Genomic DNA, 22149 nt, shown 5'->3' on the forward strand with positions numbered 1-22149 from the left:
ACACACACACACACACACACACACACACACACACACACACACACACACAATGTTAGAGAATAGGATATTTTCCCCAGATAGGGAACTGGTCAGTAAAAATTATGTCAAGGATACCCGTACTTTTACATTCCATAAAGATCAAGGATGAACTTTGAATCTCATTACATGTCTTTAAAGGAGCTGCTTAGCAAAATAAAGGAAGAGTAGAAGAAATAGAGAAAAAAGTTCTGTGAAGACTGTTTCAGTAATGAGTTAACTACCAAGGGTATTAGCCAGTCACAGAGGCATGTGTATCTTCCCAGCATTTCTAGGGACTTTTAGACCAGACCGTCCTCTTAGAGCTGGAAGTTAAGGTTTATTTTTTTTTATTTTTTATTTTTTTTAAACATCACAAATAAGATTTTTTATTTGTCACCATTAAATGTCTGAATTTTAAACAGATTCTTGGACTGGTGGCTCATATCCATCAGCTCGCTCAACTTTAGCACCGGTCTCATCCCCAGTAGCTTTTCCAGAACTGCTACCTTCACCACGAAGCTCCATTAGCTTTCCCAGTTCAAACCTGGGCTTCTTCAGCATTTTTACTTTTCTAACGAAGACATCATGAAGTGGATAAATAGACTGGCAAGCCTTCTCTGTGTCTTTTCCGATGCTGTCTGGAATCAATTTATTGACAACTTCTTTCAAGTCATTTGTCTGCACCTCTCGGGTCATGATTTCCATCATCTTTTTCCGAATTTGGCGGACCTGTTGGTGCTGAGCATAAGAGGTCTTCCGAATCTGATTGTTGCGTTTTTTAGTAAAACCGACACAAAAGAGACGAAGCAAATACCCATCGGTAGTTTTGACATCAACGTGAGCTTCAATCATGGTCTGCCATTTTTTGACCATGGAGCACATTTTGTCCCGGGTAAGATCCAAGCCATGGAAATTAGGCAGTTTTTGCCCTGAACATCTTCAGTAATTAGCTTGAATTTCCTAAATGCAACTTCATCATTCTGCAAATCAGCCAGGCTTACTTCAAACACATGACCCTTAAGGCCATCAGATGCGATTTTGGTTCCTTGAGTTCTCGTGACTAGTGTTTTTCCAATATTTCTTACATTAAACATTGCTGGTGCTTTTACATCATACCAATCTTTCTTTGAAAATGGATCAACCACTTTCTTCTTGGCTCCCTTTTTGCCGCCTTTCGTAAGGCGCTTGTTCTTGCCTACTGCCATGGCGCTGCTCAGGGAGCCAAAAGGGCGGAAGTGTAACTCGCGCGAGAACTTAGGCGTACGGGGCTAGGCGTGCCATCTACGTGACCTCTGGAAGTTAAGGTTTAAACCTAGTTTGAAGAGAGCTGATAGAAGGGAGTAACCACAGAAGTGAAGTACCTCTTTCTCGTTTTTGTTCTCTCCCGTCTTTATCTTTCTCTCCCCTCGACACAGTTGGGAAGTTCCCTTCCTTGAACAACCTCAGATTCAGTATGAATATATTTTGGTTCCACTATAGAATATCTAAATGTGACGGACAAGGCCAAGGAGAATACAATTTTAAAAAATACTGCCCCCCAATAAAAGCTTATTACGGTTTCACCTTAACCATAATTTAAAAATGATAATTGTGGTCTTGAAAAGTGCTTGATAGATTTCTGCCTGGTGCTTAAAACTGAAAATAAGTGGGCAATCAGAACAAAACTACATCATATCGATTTTTCATTACGTCAGGCTCCAGTAAGTTACCTTCATTTCCAACTCTTTCTTTTGGCGGCGAGTACCGTGACCTGAATCCTGCCAGAGTAATCAGATTGGTGCTATAACTATTTATACATGTGACAGGAGAAACATTTTAGCTGAAAGGTTTTTTTTTATTATTATTATTAAAACACTGTCACAGAAAATAACTGTGATTTAGTGACAATGGTAAATGACTCCATTAGTTGGTCAGTTGCTATATGTAAATAATTCTTTGTGCAAAATGGGATAGGAAAACTTGTCCAATAATTGCTAGAACATTTTTATTCTGGTGTAATTTTTGATAAGTGTTTTTGTGGATTGTGCACAATATTTACGTTATATGCAATGGATAGAACTTGTAGAAGTATAAAGATCATTCTCTAGTATTATTTTGCCAGCTCTTTGCAGTAAGGCTGGCCAGAAGTTTATTTTTCTCCCTCTTTTACTAGTTGAGGCATTAAGTAAAAAATTGATTACATAATTCTTGGCCCTATAATCAGTGTGTTGAAAATATGATACCTGTGCATTACAAATTAAATTGATATAAAACATCTTTTTATTTTTTAAATTAAAAAATTCTTAACGTTGGGGCACCTGAGTGGTTCAGTCGGTTGAGCGTCCAACTTCAGCTCAGGTCATGATCTCCTGGTTTGTGGGTTCGAGTCCCACATCAGGCTCTGTGCTGACTGTTTGCTCAGAGCCTGGAGGCTGCTTCGGATTCTGTGTCTCCTTCTCTTTCTGCCCCTCCCCTGCTCACGCTCTGTCTCACTCTGTCTCTCAAAAATAAACAAATGTAAAAAAATTAAAAAAAATTATTAACGTTTATGTTTGAGAGACACATTGAGAGAGACCGAGCATGAGCAGGGGAATGGAAGACAGAGAGGGAGGGAGACATAGAATGTGAAGCAGGGCCAGGCTCTGAGCTGTCAGCACAGAGTCTGAGTGGAGCTCAAACCCACAGAATGAGATCATGACCTGAGCCAAAGTCGGACGCTTAACCAACTGAGCCATCCAGGCACCCCTGATATAAACATTTTTTAAACATTTTTATTTTAAGGAGAAATATTTTCTCCCAATTTCTATTTAGACTGTTAATAGCCACCAGACTACATTTCTTTATTTTGTGTAGGAAGACATTGGAGGAAAAATTTCCAGAACAACTCATATTTCCTATAAAAAGAGAAATTCTGCACTACGATCTTATTTATGGGTATCTCTAAGAATCCCAAAGACATTTGCAAACAAGCATCGCATATCCCTGTTGAGTGTTATTCACTCACGATTTACATGTTTACTGCTGACTAGTGCTAAGCACTTTGCCTGGTATTAGGTATACAAAGATACATCCAACTTCTTCCTTATCTTCAAGAAGACCCACTGTCTGAGTTCCTAAGGACACAGATTTGTAAATAACTAACTGTAATGCAACACGATCATCCTAACCTAAACAATGTACTTGGGGCCAAAGAAGTACTTAATTCCCGTCGGAAGACTGAAAAAGATTAAGTATAAGTAAGTATGAAAATTGAGCAAGAATTTGCTAAATGGAGAAAGAGAAAAGTGACAATATTCTGAGTATCTACTCTTGAAATAAAAACCATCTACCATTCTTTATCAGGCACAGACTGGAAACGTCATTCATTCCTTCAACAAATATTTAACACGTGCCTACTCTGAACAAAACATGGAGACACAAGATACTTCTGTGTCTCTGTTGTGTTGCAGTCTGATTGCCTAGAAAGCGAAGAATATTTTCTTTACCCATTATATATGTACCACATTTTAAGAGCCATTAATATGGGCATAGGACCTACAAAGATATTTTTTTAGAAAAGTACATTTATTCATTCATTCAGGCAGTCATTCAGCCAACAATACGAACATTGAGTGCCTGTCATGTACTCAACAATGTTCAGAAGAGAACATTTACCTGGAAGGAAGGCTTCAAGAGTCCTATCTACCTGGACAAAATTTTGTAAAGAACAGAGGAGACAGGATTGAGCTTGGCGAGTGGCCACAGTCAGAAAGAAAGGCGGGAGAGAGGGAAAAGAGGCTTGTGCACCAGGCAGACTGATCAAGGAGGTTTGGGGAAGAAAGATCAAGGAGAGTTTGGTACCAGCAGTCGACGCAGAGAGGGACCGATGGGCTGAGTTGTTCAGTGGTCACTGCTTACCCGAAGATTACATCCAGGAGCATGTGTAGGAGCAACCAGACGAGAGAGGAAGCATGAGGGACACCAGTGGAGATGCAAGAAGAGAAACATGAGAGGCAGAAGTGGGGTCAAGAAAAAATGTCCTTCAAAGTGGCAGAGACGAGTTTGCGTGTAACGGTAGAATGGATGGATGGATGCGATTCTTGTATGTGTCAAATCTGTTGGAATTTTTATTATTTCAAGAAAATTCCCTGCTTTGTTTCATTTCCTTTATATATTTTCAGGATAACAATCTAAGAAAAACTTCATTTGCATTTGTTCACTGAATATATCACATATTTATTAACTTTCCCTCATTGTTACACTGTATTTACATGATTAGGATACAAATGCAGGTGCCTGGGTGGCTCAGTCAGTTAAGCATCCAACTTTGGCTCAGGTCATGATCTTGCAGTTCGTGGGTTCAAGCCCTGCGTCAGGCTCTATGCTGACAGCTCAGAGCCTGGAGCCTGCTTCAGATTCTGTGTCTCCCTCTCTCTCTGCCCTTCGCTCGTTCAAGCTCTCTCTCTCTCTCTCTCTATTAAAAAATAAATAAGCATTTAAAAAATTTTAAAAAGGATACAAATGGACATTATGAATGATAAATAGGCCTTATTTAATGATATACATATGTATATAGCTATTACAATAATTTTGATTCTTATCATACTGATTAGTTTTCAATGTAGCTCACTTTATTCTGAATAAGTTTATTTATATGCTTATAATATAAAATCATTATTACATTTTTCCTATATAAATTATAAGCAGTGTGAATAGTGGAATTTAAAGGAGAAAGCCTGAAAATGAAAACCTGTTATTTTTGAATGTGTATTTCACAGCATAAGAACAAAATGTTTTCAGCTGTTCATTTTATAGAGAGAGAAAATGCATTTAAAATTAGAATTGTGCCATTCAGAGGCTGTAATTCATGCAGTCATAGGAGAAATAGGAATGCTCCATATCAGTGGGTAAAGAAAAAAAGTCTCATTTCAATAAAATGTTTGGTGATTAAGTATCTGTAAATAGAACGTTTTCTTTTTTAGAAAGAAAGACAATTGAAAGTCAGGAATATGGCATTAGGCTTTTCACATGGTTCAGTGAGAAGCAGAAAGCTGTAGAGCTTGAACCCAGGTGATAAATCGAAAATTCTTATTCTGTAGAATTCTGGGGACACCTGACCTCCACTGGCATCAGCACTTCTCTGCTTTTGTCTGAGCCAAGATAGACCTTAATTAAAAGTTTGACCAGGACACCTGGGTGGCTCGGTTGGTTGAGTGTCCAACTTTGGCTCAGGTCATGGTCTCACGGTTGGTGAGTTCAATCCCCACGTCAGGCTCTGTGCTGACAGCTCGGAGCCTGGAGCCTGCTTCGGATTCTGTGTCTCCCTCTCTCTCTGCCCCTCCCCCACTCATACTCTGTCTCTCTCTCTCTCTCTCTTTCAAAAATAAATAAACATTAAAAAAAATTTTTTTAAAGTTTGATGAACCCCAGTCATTGGGCATTTCAACGACCTTTGTAAAAAATAAAAGACCCTCCATGAATTGAAAATGGGCTTTGACTTACTTTTCCAGCAGTGGTGGATCTGCACTGATCAGCCTGTGATCTGTGCCCATGATCCTCTGGGTTCAGTGACACATCGTGAGAGAAGCTGTGCTACATTTGTCAGGTGGAGACACAGAACATGGCCAGCTAACCCACTGGAGACTAAATCTGCAACCTTGCTTGTGCTCACGGTGCTCCAGCAGCTGGCCACTGACCTAAGGCTATTAGTGTGGCTAGAATGGGCCTCGGAAGTGTTGGGCTTGGGAAAGCCCGGGTTCTGTGCTCACCCACAGTGAAGTGTGGAGGTAGATCCAGTGTCTCTGGCCATCTCCTCTTCCCTGCTTAGGTCCTGTGTTAATGTCTCGCTTATCTTTATGTTGATAGTGACTTCTTTTCCTTTCCTTATTCCCTACCATTTGAGTCTTAAAAATTCCTTTCTAGAAAGAAGCTGGTATGTATATGAAAGTCCAAGCATGAAGTCTCCTCAGGTTTTCAGGGCAGATGGGTGGCCCCGTCCGTTAAGAGTGGGATTCTTTGGCTCAGGTCATGATCTCAGGGCGGGTGAGATTGGTTGGTGAGATCGAGCTCCAAATGGGGCTCTGCTCCAAATGCGGAGCCTGCTTGGGATTCTCTCTCTCTCTGTCTCTCTGTCTCTCTGTCTCTCTCTCTCTGTCCTACCCCCCTGCCCCGTCTTTTATTCCTCTCAAAGTAAATAAACACTCAAAAAAGTCTCCTGAGGTTTTTGAGTATGTTTATTTCCAAAAGGTTGTTTTTCTCCTTATAATTGGTCATTGCCACTCATATCCAAAATAAAGAATTTAGGGTATTTAGAAACTGTTCCTCCAGATTTCACCATAACGAGTAGCAAAGGTATGTCAGAGAGAGGAGATGCACTTTTTGCATTTATTCATTTTTTTGTCTTCTAGCGGAAACCCCCACTGGTGGTAGATGATCTTTTTGAAGACATGAAAGATGGCGTTAAGCTGCTTGCTCTTCTGGAGGTCCTGTCCGGGCAGAAACTGGTAAGGATTTTTCCTGTGACCAGATTGTCAAACTGTTCCCTTTTGGGATTCCGAGGTTGTGGGGTTGGGAGTGTAAAAGGTGATGTCCTATAAAAGTGGGTAACACACTGGGAATACTAGTGTGTTAGTGTTCCACAACCCCCGAATATATCAGTCACTTCCGGGAGCAGGGAACACCTTTCCTTTCTAGTTCCCACACACATTTAGTGGATTTACAACTCTATATGTAGTAGCAGCAACCTTAGAAGGAAGAGTAAAAAACTTCATCAGTAATCTATCATGCTTAACTACTGCATCTTATGCAATATCTATCCAGGAAAATTACTTGCAGATTAACATTGACCTCACTTACAGAGTTTGCTTTCCATTTGGAAAGGAATGTTGGTCCATAACTGTGTATTATTTATATACTTGTTTGTTGAAAATTAAGTTTGAGATCAGCATGACATTTGTCATACACTTGTGGACAGGCTCCATCATCAGTCATTTGTCACAGGAATGGCACCTTCAGAATCATTTGCTTTTTTTTTTGTGCAGTGGAATCAGCAAAGTGAAAAACACATTGATAGTGAGCTACAGAATATACTTTTCTATGTTACTTAATAATAAAGTATAGACAGTCCCCAACTTACAGTGGTTTGACTTAATGACTTTTTGACTTTACAATGTTGTGAAAGTAATATGCATTCACTAAAAACCATACTTGGAATTTTGAATTTGGATCTTTTCCTGCGCTAACAATGCACAGGATGATCCTCTTGTGATGCTGGGCAGGGGCAAGGAGGCACCACTCCCAGTGAGCCATGTGGTCATGAGGGTAAAGAACTGGTACACTTAACAACCATTCTATACCCACATAGCCATTCTATTTTTCACTTTCAGTACAGTACTGAATAAATTACATGAAATATTAAACACTCCATTATAAGATTGGCTTTGAGTTAGAGAATTTTGCCCAACTGCAGGCTAATGTCAGTGATCTGAACACGTTTAAGGTGAGCTCGGCCAAGCTGTGATGTTCAGTAGTGTAAGTGTATTAAATGCAATTTTGATTTGCAGTTTTCCCAACTTATAATGAGTTTATCGGGATATAACCCCATTGTTAGTCGAGAAAGATGTGCATTTTTTTTTTCTGGCTTACGTTTTGTTATTTGAGAGTAGTAGAGAGGTAAGTAGTGTGTGCAAAGATAAACTACTTATAAATGATGTCTATCATAATTACGAAAAGATACTCAGGAAATTACCTTCAAAATGTCGTATGACGTGCTAGAACACAGTGTCCTAAATTGGGAGCACTTATTTGTTCTTTGTCTATTGCTTCTTGACAACAGCTACACAGCCATGAAACTTGGTTAAGTGAGTTTTTAAACGTGTATTTGCCTAAACATAAATTTCCAGTTAATTTTGTGTGGAATCCTCAAAATAGGGTTGTTTGTTGAAAAACTACAAACTGATAATAATTTTGTGTAAATCATCTCTCTAACTTGATTCATGTGGTAGCGGATGCTTCTGGTGCCCTTGTGCTATCTCAGCTCACCTCCAGCTTCAAATGACTTCACACAGTGGGGGACATTGCCTACACCCTCTAGTAGTATCTTGCCTCAAACACTGGTAGCTTGCCTCCAGGTTTCCACCCTCATAGCTTTGATCAAAAGCACAAGTTGCTTAAAGCAACCTTGAAGTGTAGAAGAGTTAATGGTCCCGAAGGTCCTTCAACCAATGGAGATGGGAGTCCATGAATAAATGCTGCAGTCTGGCATTGGGAAGGCAGACAATTCTGTGACGTATTTACCCATGTCTCATGGAGTGCTTGAGTCCCCAGTAGGATTGAGGCCCAGTTGCTCACAGTGGAAACCCTCAATAGCATTTTTCTTCTTTGCTGTCTCACACTCCATGCACCCCCCTCACTCTTGCTACCTGGGATCACCTCCACAGTAAACTACATGCATCCAAGTCCTGTCTCAGGTTCTACTTTGGGGGAAATCAAACAAAACATATATGAAAGCCAATTTGAAATATGCATGAGCTAAATAAACTAGATTAGTATTCAGATGTCAAGTCAAATCATTGACTTGAGATATATACTCACTTGATTGCCAGATATAATTGGACATCTTTTTATTTCCTCCTGAATTAAGCTGTTTACTAAAAGGTTAAAGGAATCTTCATTCCAATTCAGTTGGGTATTCAGGAGGTGTATCATTCTGTGTCAATATAATTTTGCCAGTATACTTGACCAACAGGGTACAGAAAGCTTGATGGGCATTTAATTGCCAAGCTAAATGACTCTAGAAAAAGTATATATTTTGACATAAGAGTCCTATTTCTGTTTAAGTACCCTACTCATTCGGACATAAATTATAAGACCTTGAAGCTAGAAGAGATTTCAAAAAGAATCTCCGCTTTCTCACTTAGCAGAGAAGAACTGAGACATACAAGGTAGTTTCCAGTTTAACCTTTATTATTTACTTGTATTGAGCCCTCCAAGATGCTGAATTATGTAAAATGAAATTGCTCTTAGATTATAAATAATCCTTGGAAATGGTTATTTAAATTTTGTATATGTATACATTATAATTCAGGACCACATTAAAATGAAAAGCATGAATTAAAAAGGAATGAGTATCCCAGGAATTCTTGTAGAGCTTTCAAAGGGAGAATGTGGGTAAGAGCATTTCCATCAAGAGTTCTAACACTATTCAGAAATCCTAAAATATCTCATAGGTAGAACTCTATTAACAACACTGTGCTTAACATCAGAGTTCACATAGCCTGGGACTCTGACTCTGACCATGATCATCAGGGAAATGTGGCCAAATGGCTTAGTATCCCTGCCTTGTCTGCATCTCAGGGTGAGAGTGGAATCACAGTATCTAGTCTCCTTGAATAACCTATTATGACTCTCTTGAGAAAACTATGATTTTATTTAAGGACTTAGAGTATCTTTAACTTTTAAATTACTGTTCTTAGATTTCTCTACATTCTTCGATTATTTGTGGAACATTTTCTCTTTAAATGTATCAGTGACTATGTATCTGTAATCACACATAAATATAGGAACACTAAATTTAATTTCACACTTAGGATTTTTTTTAAGAATGTGAGGAATTGCCATTGAAAAATTGGAAATAATAGAAGCAACATGAAGAGTTTAAGGACTGCCGAGAAACTTATTTCTTATCCATTTTGTTACCTCTCTTTTTTTAAACTCCTTAATACTTTGCATTCAGGAGAAGCCTAATAATTCACTTAAAAGTGCACAATAAAAGAGAACAAAACACTAAGTCAAAACATACGCAACCCCATGCTCATTGCAGCATGATTTACAATAGCCAATATATGGAAATTACTTGAGTGTCTATCAATGGATGAATGGATAAAGAAGATGTGAGATATATGGAATACTATGCAGCCATGAAAAACGAACTCTTGCCATTTGCAATGACATGGATAGACGTTAAGGATGTTATACTAAATGAGATAAGACAGAAGAAGACAAAGATTCTATGGTTTTATTTATTTGTAGATTCTAAAAATAAAACAAGTAACAAAACAAAACTCAGAGATACGAAGAATAGATTGGCAGTTGCCAGAAGGGAGGGGAGTTGGAGTTGGCCAAATGGGTGAAGGGGAGCAAGAGGTACAAACTTCTATTTATAGAATAAATAAGTCATGGAGGTGTACTTTCAGCGTGGTGACTATAGTTGCTAATATTTTATTATATATTTAAAAGTTGCTAAGAGAGTAGATCTTGGAAGTTGTCATCATAAAAAAATTCCATGTATGGTAACTAGACTTATTGTGCTGCTCATTTTGTAAAGTATACAAATACTGAATCATTAATCTGTATACCTGAAGCTAATATAGTGTCATGTGTTATTATGCTTAAGTAAAGTATTTAAAAAGAAAATAGATCTGTAAAAAAAAAAAAAGTGTCCAGTGGGCACTCTTAGGAAATCTGGAGCATCAAAGAGCCCTGAATGTTCACCAGGTGACTTTATTAGCCATAGATCATATATTTAGAATAGAACTCAAGTCCGCAACTGGGCTTGGCATTATCCACTGAATATCCATCCAGCTAATGTTTCTGGAGTTCTATTATGGATAAGACACTACCTTCTACCCTCTAAGGAAAACAAAGATGGATGAGATATGGCCAGTGCCTTTTATGAGTTTGAGGCCTACTATGATCACGATATTCGGGCAGATTAAATTGTGTAAAAATAGATGCCAACTGGAGAGGGACAATACAATAGATATTTATATCTTGCTCATTTTGCTAGGGGACATCCAACAAGAAAAGTAGACACATGGTGTTTGCTCCACCAGATATCAAGTCTTAGAGTAAAGTTACATGACTTCAGATAGTGTGGTATTGGTACAGGGATGGACATACTGACAAATGCAAGAGTCCAGAAATAGACCAAGGCATTGCTGCATGTGATGCTATTAAAATTAAAAATGTTTTAAAATAAAAACCTTTAAAAAAAGTGACAAAAGAAGTTAAAAATGGGTAGAATATATTCACAATACATGTAGTAAAAAGATTAAGAAAAGATTCTGACAAGAATATATAAAGTACATCTTCAAAATAGAAACAGTACAAACTACAGGGAAACCTGAGTGAGAGATGTGAAAGGGCATTTTACAAAAGAAACATTGTCAAAGAACAGAGGAAGAGAAGTTCTATCATTGTTGATCAGGAGATGCAAATGAAGACCACAGTGAAAGACCATGTTACATACATTTAACTGAAAGAATTTTTTTTTCAATATCTGTCAAAATGAAGTGTTAGACAAGATATGCACCCATAGGATTATTCTTATTGTTGACAAGAATGGCAAGAAGCGCAAACGCTTTGGAAAAGTTTGGCATTACTTCAGAAGTTCAAAGTCGCATTCCCTCTGACCCAGCAATTTCACTCTTAGGTTTACAACCAAGAAAAACTCTATACTTGTACCAAAGATAGGGTATACAAAAATGATCTATCAGCGCAGGTCACAATAGAAATAATCTGGAAATAACCAAGATTCACATCAAAAGGAGTGCAGAAAAGATGGCCAAGAGCTGTCAAAGTGAATGAAATACAGTGACAGCAACAACATGGATGAGTCTTAGCAATATAGTATTATGTGGGAAAGTGAGCTTCAAAAGATTAATACGATGATCCTCTTATATAAAGTTAAAAACTAAAATAGATATTCTTTTCATGAATGCATGTAAAGGAAATGAATCTATATAAGAAGGAAAACATTGAACTGGATTTTATGATAGTTGTCTTGGGTATAGGAAGGCAGGAGGATAGAATGGACGGTGGTGGTGGTCATATTAGGGGAATGGCTTTCATACTTCATTTCCAGGCCCTGGCTTTGTCTTAGTTGGTAGGCTAATAGGTGCTTTTTGCATTACAGAAGATAACTCATTAAATGACCAAGTGGGCCATGCATGGACCAAATATGAGACCATTATGCACGACAAGGGTTCCCAAATAAAGGACAAATAAAAAGTAAAAAAAAATTACATTTTCTATTTAAATATTTGTTTAAAATCATATCATAGAAACCATTACTGGGGCGCCTGAGTGTCTCAGTCGATTGAGCGTCCGACTTCGGCTCAGGTCATGATCTCATGGTCTGTGAGTTCGAGCCCCACGTCGGGCTCTGTGCTGATAGCTCAGAGCCTGGAGCCTGCTCTAGATTCTGTCTCTCTCTCTCTCTCTCTGCCTCTTCCCCACTCATGCTCTGTCTCTCTCTCTCTCTGTCAAAAATAAATAAACATTAAATTTTTTTTTTTTAAAAAAAACCATTACCTGATACACTATTAATTGGAATTTAAAAGATAGGCAGTTTTTTCAGTTTTAATGAGAGATTATGTAGAGTTTTGGTGTCATAGAGAAGGGACCAGGTTACCAGCTATGCAACCATGGAGAAATTACTTCACCACAGTTATCCATTTATTTCCTGCAAATGTAAAAGGCTAATTACATCTACTTAGTTGAAATTACTTTGAGGTTTAAAATTAACATTGCGGCACATAGAAAGCACATAATGCATTTCGGTAGTGCAAACACAGGTAAGTTAGAGTATCCTTGTACCAGACATGCTAGCATGTGAATACCATTTTCATTGTTGCAATCCTACTTTTTAACCTTGGCCCATGCGTGCCATGTATTTTGGTCATTCAAACCAAGAAATGTTACTAATACTCTCAATAATCTTTCATGTTAGTATGACTGCCAAAGGAAATGGTGTGTGACCAAGAGCACTTTTTTTTAAGAGCTCTTTTTTTTTTTTTTAAAGGAGTTTTGAGTTTACAACCAAATTGGAGGAAAGTACAGATTTCCCGTATATCTCCTGCTCCCACACAGGCACCAAGAGCACTTTTCATATAAATGTTTCCTAACTTATAGGAGTGATAGTCTCAGTAGGCAACATGGGAGTCTTGTGAATTTCTGCTCTTGGCATACAGAGATGTGAAAGGGAAGTGTATCAACTACACTTCCAAGCACTCCAAGCACTGTGGGGTAATGCTCCTTTGTGTATCTATTAACCCTATAGAAATTGAATAATGTTGTTCTTGAATATTCTTCAAGTATACTTTTAATCCATTTACATAGGTTTTATAATTACCTTTTTTAATGTGCGCATTTTTATTTATTCCTGTTCTTTCCTGTTTATAGCCTTGTGAACAAGGGCGCCGTATGAAGCGAATCCATGCTGTGGCTAATATTGGCACGGCACTGAAGTTCCTTGAAGGAAGGAAGGTAAGAGAGAGACAAAACACTTCAAGAAGAGGTGTGGGCATACTGATGTTTTTCTTTTTTTTTTTTTATTAATTTTTTTTTTCAACGTTTATTTATTTTTGGGACAGAGAGAGACAGAGCATGAACGGGGGAGGGGCAGAGAGAGAGGGAGACACAGAATCGGAAACAGGCTCCAGGCTCTGAGCCATCAGCCCAGAGCCTGACGCGGGGCTCGAACTCACGGACCGCGAGATCGTGACCTGGCTGAAGTCGGACGCTTAACCGACTGCGCCACCCAGGCGCCCCCATACTGATGTTTTTCAACATTGGCTGTGCGGTAAAAGCATTACATGTAAATTATACAGCTAGAGATGCAATATTATTGTAACATAATTTTAGATTTACAACAAAGTGGCAAAAAATGGCACAGAGATTTCATGTCTGTACTTCAGCCAGCTTTCTCTACTGTGAAGAACTTTTATACATACTGCATGTATGTATATATAGGACAATTATTAAAAATGGAATTTTAAATTGGTGTGATACTACTAATTAAAGCATAGACAGTAGGCTAATTTCATCAATTTCTTTTCCCACTGATGTCTTACTTCTATTCAGGATCCGATCCAGTGATACACTTAGCATATAACTGCTGTGACTCTTGGTCTCTTCCACTCTATGACATTGTCTTTCCTTGTCCTTCATGATCTTAATAATAAGTCCTGGTCAGTTATTTTGTAGAAGGTCTCTCATTTTGGATTTGTTTGATGTTTTCTCAAGATTAGATTGAGGTTATACATTTTTGGCAAGAATTCCAAGGATGTGATGTTGTACTCTTCTCAGTTCATCATGTTAGTGGATATAGGATTCTGATAGGTCTTATGGCTGTTGATGTTACTCTCCTACACTCAGGTAAGGCTGTTTGCTATGTTTTTTATGATAAAGTTACTATTCTTCCTTTGTAACTGAAAAATAATAGGGGAGATCATTGAGATTATGCTAATATTCTACTTCTCCTCAAACTTTGCTCACTGATTTTAGCATTGATTGCCTTCAGTAATTCTTTCTTTGATGTTTGTCTAATGGTGATTAGACAATCCTTTCACATGTGTTAACTGGAATTGTTTTGTAAGAAAAGGATGTCCTTTCTCCCTGCCCCCTATTTATTTTATTCAGTTATTTACTTTGGCATGAGTTTATTTTATTTAATAGGTACAATCCCTGCTGTGATTATTATTAGTTATTATTTTAATTTTTGTTTTTTTTTTATTTTTTTATAATTTGTTTATTTTTTAAATTTACATCTAAGTTAGTTAGCATATACTGCAACAATGATCTCAGGAGTAGATTCCTTAATGCCCCTTACCCGTTTAGCCCATCACCCCTCCCACAACTCCTCCAGCAACCTCTGTTTGTTCTCTATATTTAAGAGTCTCTTATGTTTTGTCCCCCTCCCTGTTTTTATATTACTTTTGCTTCCCTCTCTTATGTTCATCTGATTTGTATCTTAAAGTCCTCATATGAGTGAAGTCATATGATATTTGTCTTTCTCTGACTAATTTAACTTTGTATAATACCCTCTAGTTCCACATAGTTGCAAATGGCAAGATTTCATTCTTTCTGATTGCCGAGTAATACTCCATTGTATCTATATACCACATCTTCTTTATCCATTCATCCGTCAATGGACATTTGGGCTCTTTCTATACTTTGGTTATTGTCGATAGTGCTGCTAAAAACATTGGGGTGCATGTGCCCCTTCAAAACAACACACCTGCATCCCTTGGATAAATACCTAGTAGTGCAATTGCCGGGTCATAGGGTAGCTCTAGTTTTAGTTTTTGGAGGAACCTCCATACCGTTTTCCAGAGTGGCTGCACCAGTTTGCATCCCCACCAGCAGTGCAAAAGAGATCCTCTTTCTCCTCATCCTCGCCAACAACTATTGTTGCCTGAGTTGTTAATGTTAGCCATTCTGACAGGTGTGAGGTGGTATCTCACTGTGGTTTTGATTTGTATTTCCCTGATGATGAGTGATGTGGAGTATTTTTTCATGTGTCGGTTGGCCATCTGGGTGTCTTCTTTGGAGAAGTGTCTATTCATGTCTTTTGCCCATTTATTCACTATATTATTTGTTTTGGGATGTTGAGTTTTATAAGTTCTTTATAGATTTTTGGATACTAACCCTTTATCTGATATGTTATTTGCAAATACCTTCTCCCATTCCGTCGGTTGCGTTTTAGTTTTGCTGATTGTTTTCTTCGCTGTGCAGCAGCTTTTTATTTTGATGAGGTCCCAATAATTCACTTTTGGTTTTCTTTCCCTTACCTCCTGAGAGATGTTGAATAAGAAGCTGCTATGTCCAAGGTCAAAGAGGTTTTTGCCTGTTTTCTCCTCGAGGATTCTGATGTCTTCCTGTCTTACATTTAGGTCTTTCATCCATTTTGAGTTTATTTTTGTGTATCGTGTAAGAAAGTGGTCCAGGTTCATTTTTCTGCATGCCACTGTCCAGTTTTCCCAGCACCATTTGCTGGAGAGACTGTCTAAAGACAGTCCATTGTACTGTTCCATTGGATATTCTTTGGAATAATTCCATTGGATATTCTTTCCTGTTTTGTCAAAGATTAGTTGGCCATACGTTTGTGGGTCCATTTCTGGGCTCTCTTTTCTGTTTCCTTGATCTGAGTGTCTGTTTTTGTGCCAGTACCATACTCTCTTGATGATTACAGCTTTGTAATACAGCTTGAAGTCCAGGATTGTTATGCCTTCATCTTTGGTTTTATTTTTCAAGATTGCTTTGTCTATTCAGGGTCTTTTCTGATTCCATTCAAATTTTAAGATTGTTTGTTTTAGCTCTGTGAAGAATGCTCATGTTATTTTGGTAGGGATTGCATTGAATATGTAAATTGCTTTAGGAAGTATTGACATTTTAACAATATTTGTTCTTCCTATCCACGAATATGGAATATTTTTCCATTTTTTTGTGTCTTCTTCAATTTCTTTTATAAGCTTTTTACAGTTTTCAGTGTATAGATTTTTCATCTCTTTCGTTTGATTTATTCCTAGGTATTTTATGGTTTTTGGTGCAATTGTAAATGGGATCGATTCCTTGATTTCTCTTTCTGTTGCTTCATTATTGGTGTATAGGAATGCAACCGATTTCTGTGCATTGATTTTATGTACTGTGACTTTGCTGAATTCATGGGTCAGTTCTAGCATTTTTGTGGTGGAATCTTTTGGGTTTTCCATACAGGATATCATGTCATCTGCAAAGAGTGAAAGTTTGACCTCCTCCTGGCTGATTTGAATGCCCTTTTTTTTTTGTGGATGCCTGCTATTCTTTTGGGTTGTCTGATTGCTGAGGCTAAGATTTTCAATACTATGTTGAATAACAGTGGCAAGAGTGGATATCCCTGTCTTATTCCTGACCTTAGGGGGAAAGCTCTCATTTTTTTCCCATTGAGGATGATATTAGAGGTGGGTCTTTCATATATGGCTTTTATGATCTCGAGGTATGATCCTTCTATCCCTACTTTCTTGAGGGTTTTTATCAACAAAGGATGCTGTATTTTGTCAAATGCTTTCTCTGCATTTATTGAGATCATATGGTTCTTGTCCTTTCTTTTATTGGTGTGATGAATCACATTGATTATTCTGCGGATATTGAACCAGCCTTGCATCCTAGGTATAAATCTCACTTGGTCATAGTGAATAATTTAAAAAAAAAAAATTTTTTTTCAACATTTATTTATTTTTGGGACAGAGAGAGACAGAGCATGAACGGGCGAGGGGCAGAGAGAGAGGGAGACACAGAATCGGAAACAGGCTCCAGGCTCTGAGCCATCAGCCCAGAGCCCGACGCGGGGCTCGAACTCACGGACCGCGAGATCGTGACCTGGCTGAAGTCGGACGCCTAACCGGCTGCGCCACCCAGGCGCCCCGTGAATAATTTTTTTAATGTATTGTTGGATCTAGTTGACTAGTATCTTGTTGAGGACTTTTTCGTCCATGTTCATCAGGGAAATTGGTCTGTCTCCTTTTTAGTGGGTCTTTGGTTTTGGAATCAAGGTAATGCTGGCTTCCTAGAAAAGGTTTGGAAGTTTTCCTTCCATTTCTATTTTTTGGAACAGCTACAAGAGAATAGGTGTTAACTCTTTTTTAAATATTTGGTGGAATTCCCCTGGAAAACCATCTGGCCCTGGACTCTTGGTTTTTGGGAGATTTTTGATTACTAATTCGATTTCTTCACTGATTATGGGTCTGTTAAAATTTTCTATTTCTTTCTGTTTCAGTTTTGGTTGTTTATAAGTTTCTAGGAATTTGTCCATTTCTTCCAGATTGCCCATTTTATTGGTGTATAATTGCTCATAATATTCTGTTATTATTGTTTGTTTTTCTGTTGTGTTGGTTGTGATCTCTCCTCTTTCACTCTCGATTTTCTTTATTTGGGTCCTTTCCTTTTTCTTCTTGATCAAACTGGCTAGGGGTTTATCAATTTTGTTAATTCTTTCAAAGAACCAGCTCCTGGTTTCATTGATCTGTTCTACTGGGTTTGTTTTTTTTTTTTTTTTTTTGGTTTCAATAGCATTGATTTCTGATCTGGTCTTTATTATTTCCTGTCTTCTGCTGGTTTGAGGTTTTATTTGCTGTTCTTTTTCCAGCTCTTTAAGGTGTCAGTTTAGGTTGTGTATCTGAGACCTTTCTTCCTTCTTTAGGAAGGCCTGGATTGCTATTTACTTCCCTCTTATGAAAGCCTTTGCTGTGTCCCAGAGGTTTTGGGCTGTGGTGTTATCATTTTCATTGGCTTCCATGTACTTTTTAATTTCCTCTTTAACTTCTTGGTTAGCCCATTCATTCTTCAGTAGTGTAGTCTTTGGTCTCCAAATATATGTTACCTTTCCACATTTTTTCTTGTGGTTGATTTTTAGTTTCATAGCATTGTGGTCTGAAAATATGCACGGTATGGTCTTGATCTTTTTGTACTTGTTGAGGGCTGGTTGTGTCCCAGTATGTGATCTATTCTGAAGAGCGTTCCATGTACACTGGAGAAGAATGTGTATTCCACTGGTTTAGTATCAAATATTCTGAATATATCTGTTAAATTCATCCAGTTCAGTGTGTCATTCAAAGCCATAATTTCCTTGTTGATTTTCTGTTTAGATGATCTGTCCATTGTTGTAAGTGGGGTGTTGAAGTCCCCTACTATTATGGTATTATAATCAGTGAGTTTCTTTATGTTTGTGATTAATTGACTTATGTATTTGGATATTTTCATATGTGGAGCATAAATGTTTACAATTTTTAGGTCTTCTTGGTGGATAAACCCATTAATTATGATATAATGCCTTTCTTCATTTCTTGTTACAGTCTTTATTTTAAAGTCTAAATTGTCTGATATAAGTATGGTTACTTTGGCTTTCTTTTGTCAGCCATTAGCACGATAGATGGTTCTCCATCCCCTTACTTTCAATCTGCAAGTGTCTTTAGGTCTAAAGTGGGTCTCTTGTAAACAGCATATAGATAGATCTTATTTTCTTATCCATTCTGTTACTGTATCTATGTCTTTTGATTGCAGCGTTTAGTCCAATGACATTTAGAGTGAGTACTGAATGATACGAATTTATTGCCATTATGTTTCCTGTAGAGTTGGAGTTTCTGGTGGTGTTCTCTGGTCCTTTATAGTCTTTGTTGCTTTTGGTCTTTCTTTTTTCTTTTCTCCCCTCAGAGTGTCTCCCTTAAAATTTCTAGCAGGGCTGGTTTAGTGGTCATGAACTCCTTTAATATTTGTTTGTTTGGGAAACTTTTTATCTCTCCTTTTATTTTTGAATGACAGCATTGTTGGATAAAGAATTCTTGGCTGCATATTTTTTTGATTCAGCACATTGAATATATCCTGCCACTCTTTTCTGGCCTGCCAAGTTTCTGTGGATAGGTCTGCTGAGAACCTGATCTCCCTTCCCTGGTAGGATAAGGACTTTTTTCCCTTACTGCTTTCATGATTCTTTCCTTGACTATTTTGTGAATTTGACTATGATATGCCTTGTTAATGGTCTGTTTTTGTTGAATCTAAGAGGAATTTTCTGTGCTTCCTGGATTTTGATGTCTGTGTCTTTCCCCAGGTTAGGAAATTTTCCTCTATGATTTGCTCACATAAACCTTCTACCCCTTTTTATGTCTCTTCATCTTTTGGGACCCCTATGATTCTGATATTTTTCCTTCTTAATGAGTAACTGAGTTCTCTAATTCTTTTTTTTTTAATTTTTTTTTTTAACATTTATTTATTTTTGAGACAGAGAGAGACAGAGCATGAACAGGGGAGGGGCAGAGAGAGAGGGAGACACAGAATCTGAAACAGGCTCCAGGCTCTGAGCTGTCAGCACAGAGCCCGACGCGGGGCTCGAACTCACGGACCGTGAGATCATGACCTGAGCCGAAGTCGGACGCTTAACCGACCGAGCCCCCCAGGCGTCCCGAGTTCTCTAATTCTTAAATCATGCTCTTTTGCTTTAATTTACCTCAATTTTTCTGCTTCATTTTTCTCCATAAGTTTGTCCTCTATATTGCTGAGTGGCTGCTCTGCTTCATCCATCATTGCTGGAGTGTCAACCATTCGAGATTGCAGCTCATTTATAGTAGTTTTTATTTCATCCTGACTAGCTTTTACTTCCTTTATCTCTGCAGAAAGAGATTCTATTCTATTTTCAACCCCAGAGAGTTTTCTTATTTTTGTGATTCTGAATTCTGGTTCAGACATGTTGCTTATATCTGTGTTAAGTTTCTGGCTGTTATTTCTTCTTGTTCTTTATTTTAGGGTGAATTCCTTCATTTTTATCATTTTGAAGGAAGAAATTATTGAGTTAAGAAAATAAAATTAAAAAAATTAAAAACAACACACACAAAAAATACAGGATGCTAGATCCTAGGTGTGTTTGGTCTTGTTGAAAGGAGCTTGATGTATTATAGTAAAGTTGGAAAGATAAGAAAAGAAAAAAAAAGGAGAAAAAAAAGAAAGGAAAAAAAGAAGAAAATACTTGAAAATTTGAAAAAAACGAATACAATAAAATAGAACAAAATGAAATGACGGAAGCAAAATAGAATTTGAAAAATTTACAAAAAAGTAAAAAAATAGAAAAAAATTAAGGAAAAATATTTTTAATAAAAATGGAAAATAAAAATAATTTTTCTCTTTCTGTATTCAAGAATAAGAAAAGAAAAGAAAAAAATTGGATAGATGGACCAGTGAACAGACTGAAATACGATTGAAATTACATTGGTTTCCCCTAGAAGTCAAACTATGAAGCACTTTATAGTCCATAAACTAAGCAGGTGGAGAGACTTTTGTTCCTGATGAGAGAACTTGGCCCAGTTGGGTGGGGCTTAGTGTAATGGCTCCGTTCTCCACTGGATGGTGCTGCTTAGCTTACTGGGGTGGATTGTTGTGGCACATGTAGTCATGTATGCCCATGCGTGGTAGGAGTGAAAATGGCTTCACCTGGCTAGCCAGTTTTTAGTATCAGAACTCTGTGCACTCCCTTACTAGCAATCAAGCCCCCCTCCTTTGCCTTTGGCTTCTGTCCTCTCCCCTCTTTTATACTGTCTGTGACCAAGGTGTTAGGCTGCCAGGCGGCACCTCCCTCCTGAGTTTTATCTCAGATGTGGCTGTGTTTCCCAACCCCTCACTTCTGCGGGACTACAACTTTGACCTGTTCTGACCCTCTGGGGGGAGTCTCGCTGAGCAATGGCTGGGTGCCCGCCCACCCCCTGGAACGTTTGCAGAACTATGCTGCTGCTGATGTCCAGAGACTGTGGCTGGGTTCCAGCCTGCCCCAGGAAAAGTTCACACGATCATGTACTGGCAGCGTTTTAGGGATTATGGAAAATACAACACACAACTAGCACCAGGCTTCCCCCTTAACATCCTTGTTCCAACACCAGTGAATGTGGTTGTTCTCCAGGGTGCACTGGGACCTTTGCCTGTGGAGTGGCCACATATCCTCTACCAAATGTCCTCCCAGCAGGGGAACCGTGTCTCCCTGTGTGGCCCATGGACCCCTCGTACCTCTCTCTCTGCTCCTGGAGATTCGCCCTTCCCATCAGAACACTGTCAGGTGTTGAGCTGTGGAGTTTCATACTCTGTGCTCCCCCTGTTTATAGAGTCTTTTTTTTTTTCAACGTTTATTTATTTTTGGGACAGAGAGAGACAGAGCATGAACGGGGGAGGGGCAGAGAGAGAGGGAGACACAGAATCAGAAACAGGCTCCAGGCTCTGAGCCATCAGCCCAGAGCCTGACGCGGGGCTCGAACTCACGGACCGTGAGATTGTGACCTGGCTGAAGTCGGACGCTTAACCGACTGCGCCACCCAGGCGCCCCAAGAGTCTTAATGGAATTTAAATGCTTTACTTTCTCTTTTTTCCCCTTTTTGTTCAGTACCTTGCGTACTCTTTGTTTTCTCTCCAGCTGATTTCTGGGGGGAGGGAAATGCTTTCCCGTACTCTCCCCCGTCTTCATCCTCTCTTCGCAAGCAAAAACACCTCTCTGCCCTTGCGTCAACTTCACCTCCCCTGGTCCTACTCCCTGTGCTGTGTACCTGCTGAGTTCTGTGGTTCAGGTTGTGCAGATTGTTGTGTTAATCCTCTAATCAGTTTTCTAGGTGTGCAAGACGGTTTCATGTTGATCTGTGGTGTAGGCTGGTTTACCTCCCCACGCCGTGTACCTGGCGAGTTCTGTGCAGACTGTTGTGTTAATCCTCTAATCAGTTTTCTAGTTGTGCAAGATGCTTTCGTGTTGATCTCTGGTGTAGGCTGAATTCTGTCACTCTGCCCAAATTCATATAGTGTATTATTGTTATTATTATTATTATTCTCAAATAATTCCAGCTTTGGCCTTTAAGAGTTTCTTCAGGCTGCTGCCATACTCTTTTGATATGG

At 38.5% G+C, this 22149-nt stretch overlaps 2 protein-coding genes across 17 annotated transcripts in view; one reads left to right on the top strand and one right to left on the bottom strand.

Annotated features, from left to right (window-relative positions):
* The window catches only part of SYNE1 (spectrin repeat containing nuclear envelope protein 1), a 480816-nt gene that overhangs the window by 99791 nt on the left and 358876 nt on the right, over positions 1-22149 (top strand). For all 16 annotated transcript variants that reach the window (XR_005782621.1, XM_040448857.1, XM_040448858.1 and 13 more), the window contains 2 exons: positions 6384-6479; positions 13159-13242. Coding sequence is in view for 15 of the 16 variants with exons in the window: in XM_040448857.1 (XP_040304791.1) it covers positions 6384-6479; positions 13159-13242 (180 nt within the window). In the remaining variant the exon portion in view is untranslated. The remainder of the gene's footprint in view (positions 1-6383; positions 6480-13158; positions 13243-22149) is intronic.
* LOC121013299 (40S ribosomal protein S3a-like) lies at positions 384-1264 on the bottom strand. The gene is given in 2 exon segments (XM_040448865.1): positions 384-935; positions 938-1264. Coding segments are annotated over 2 exon segments (789 nt in total). The 5' UTR covers positions 1224-1264; the 3' UTR covers positions 384-432.

This window comes from Herpailurus yagouaroundi, unplaced genomic scaffold, assembly GCF_014898765.1.
Source record: "Herpailurus yagouaroundi ecotype Mexico unplaced genomic scaffold, PumYag 198, whole genome shotgun sequence".
NCBI lineage: Eukaryota > Metazoa > Chordata > Mammalia > Carnivora > Felidae > Herpailurus > Herpailurus yagouaroundi.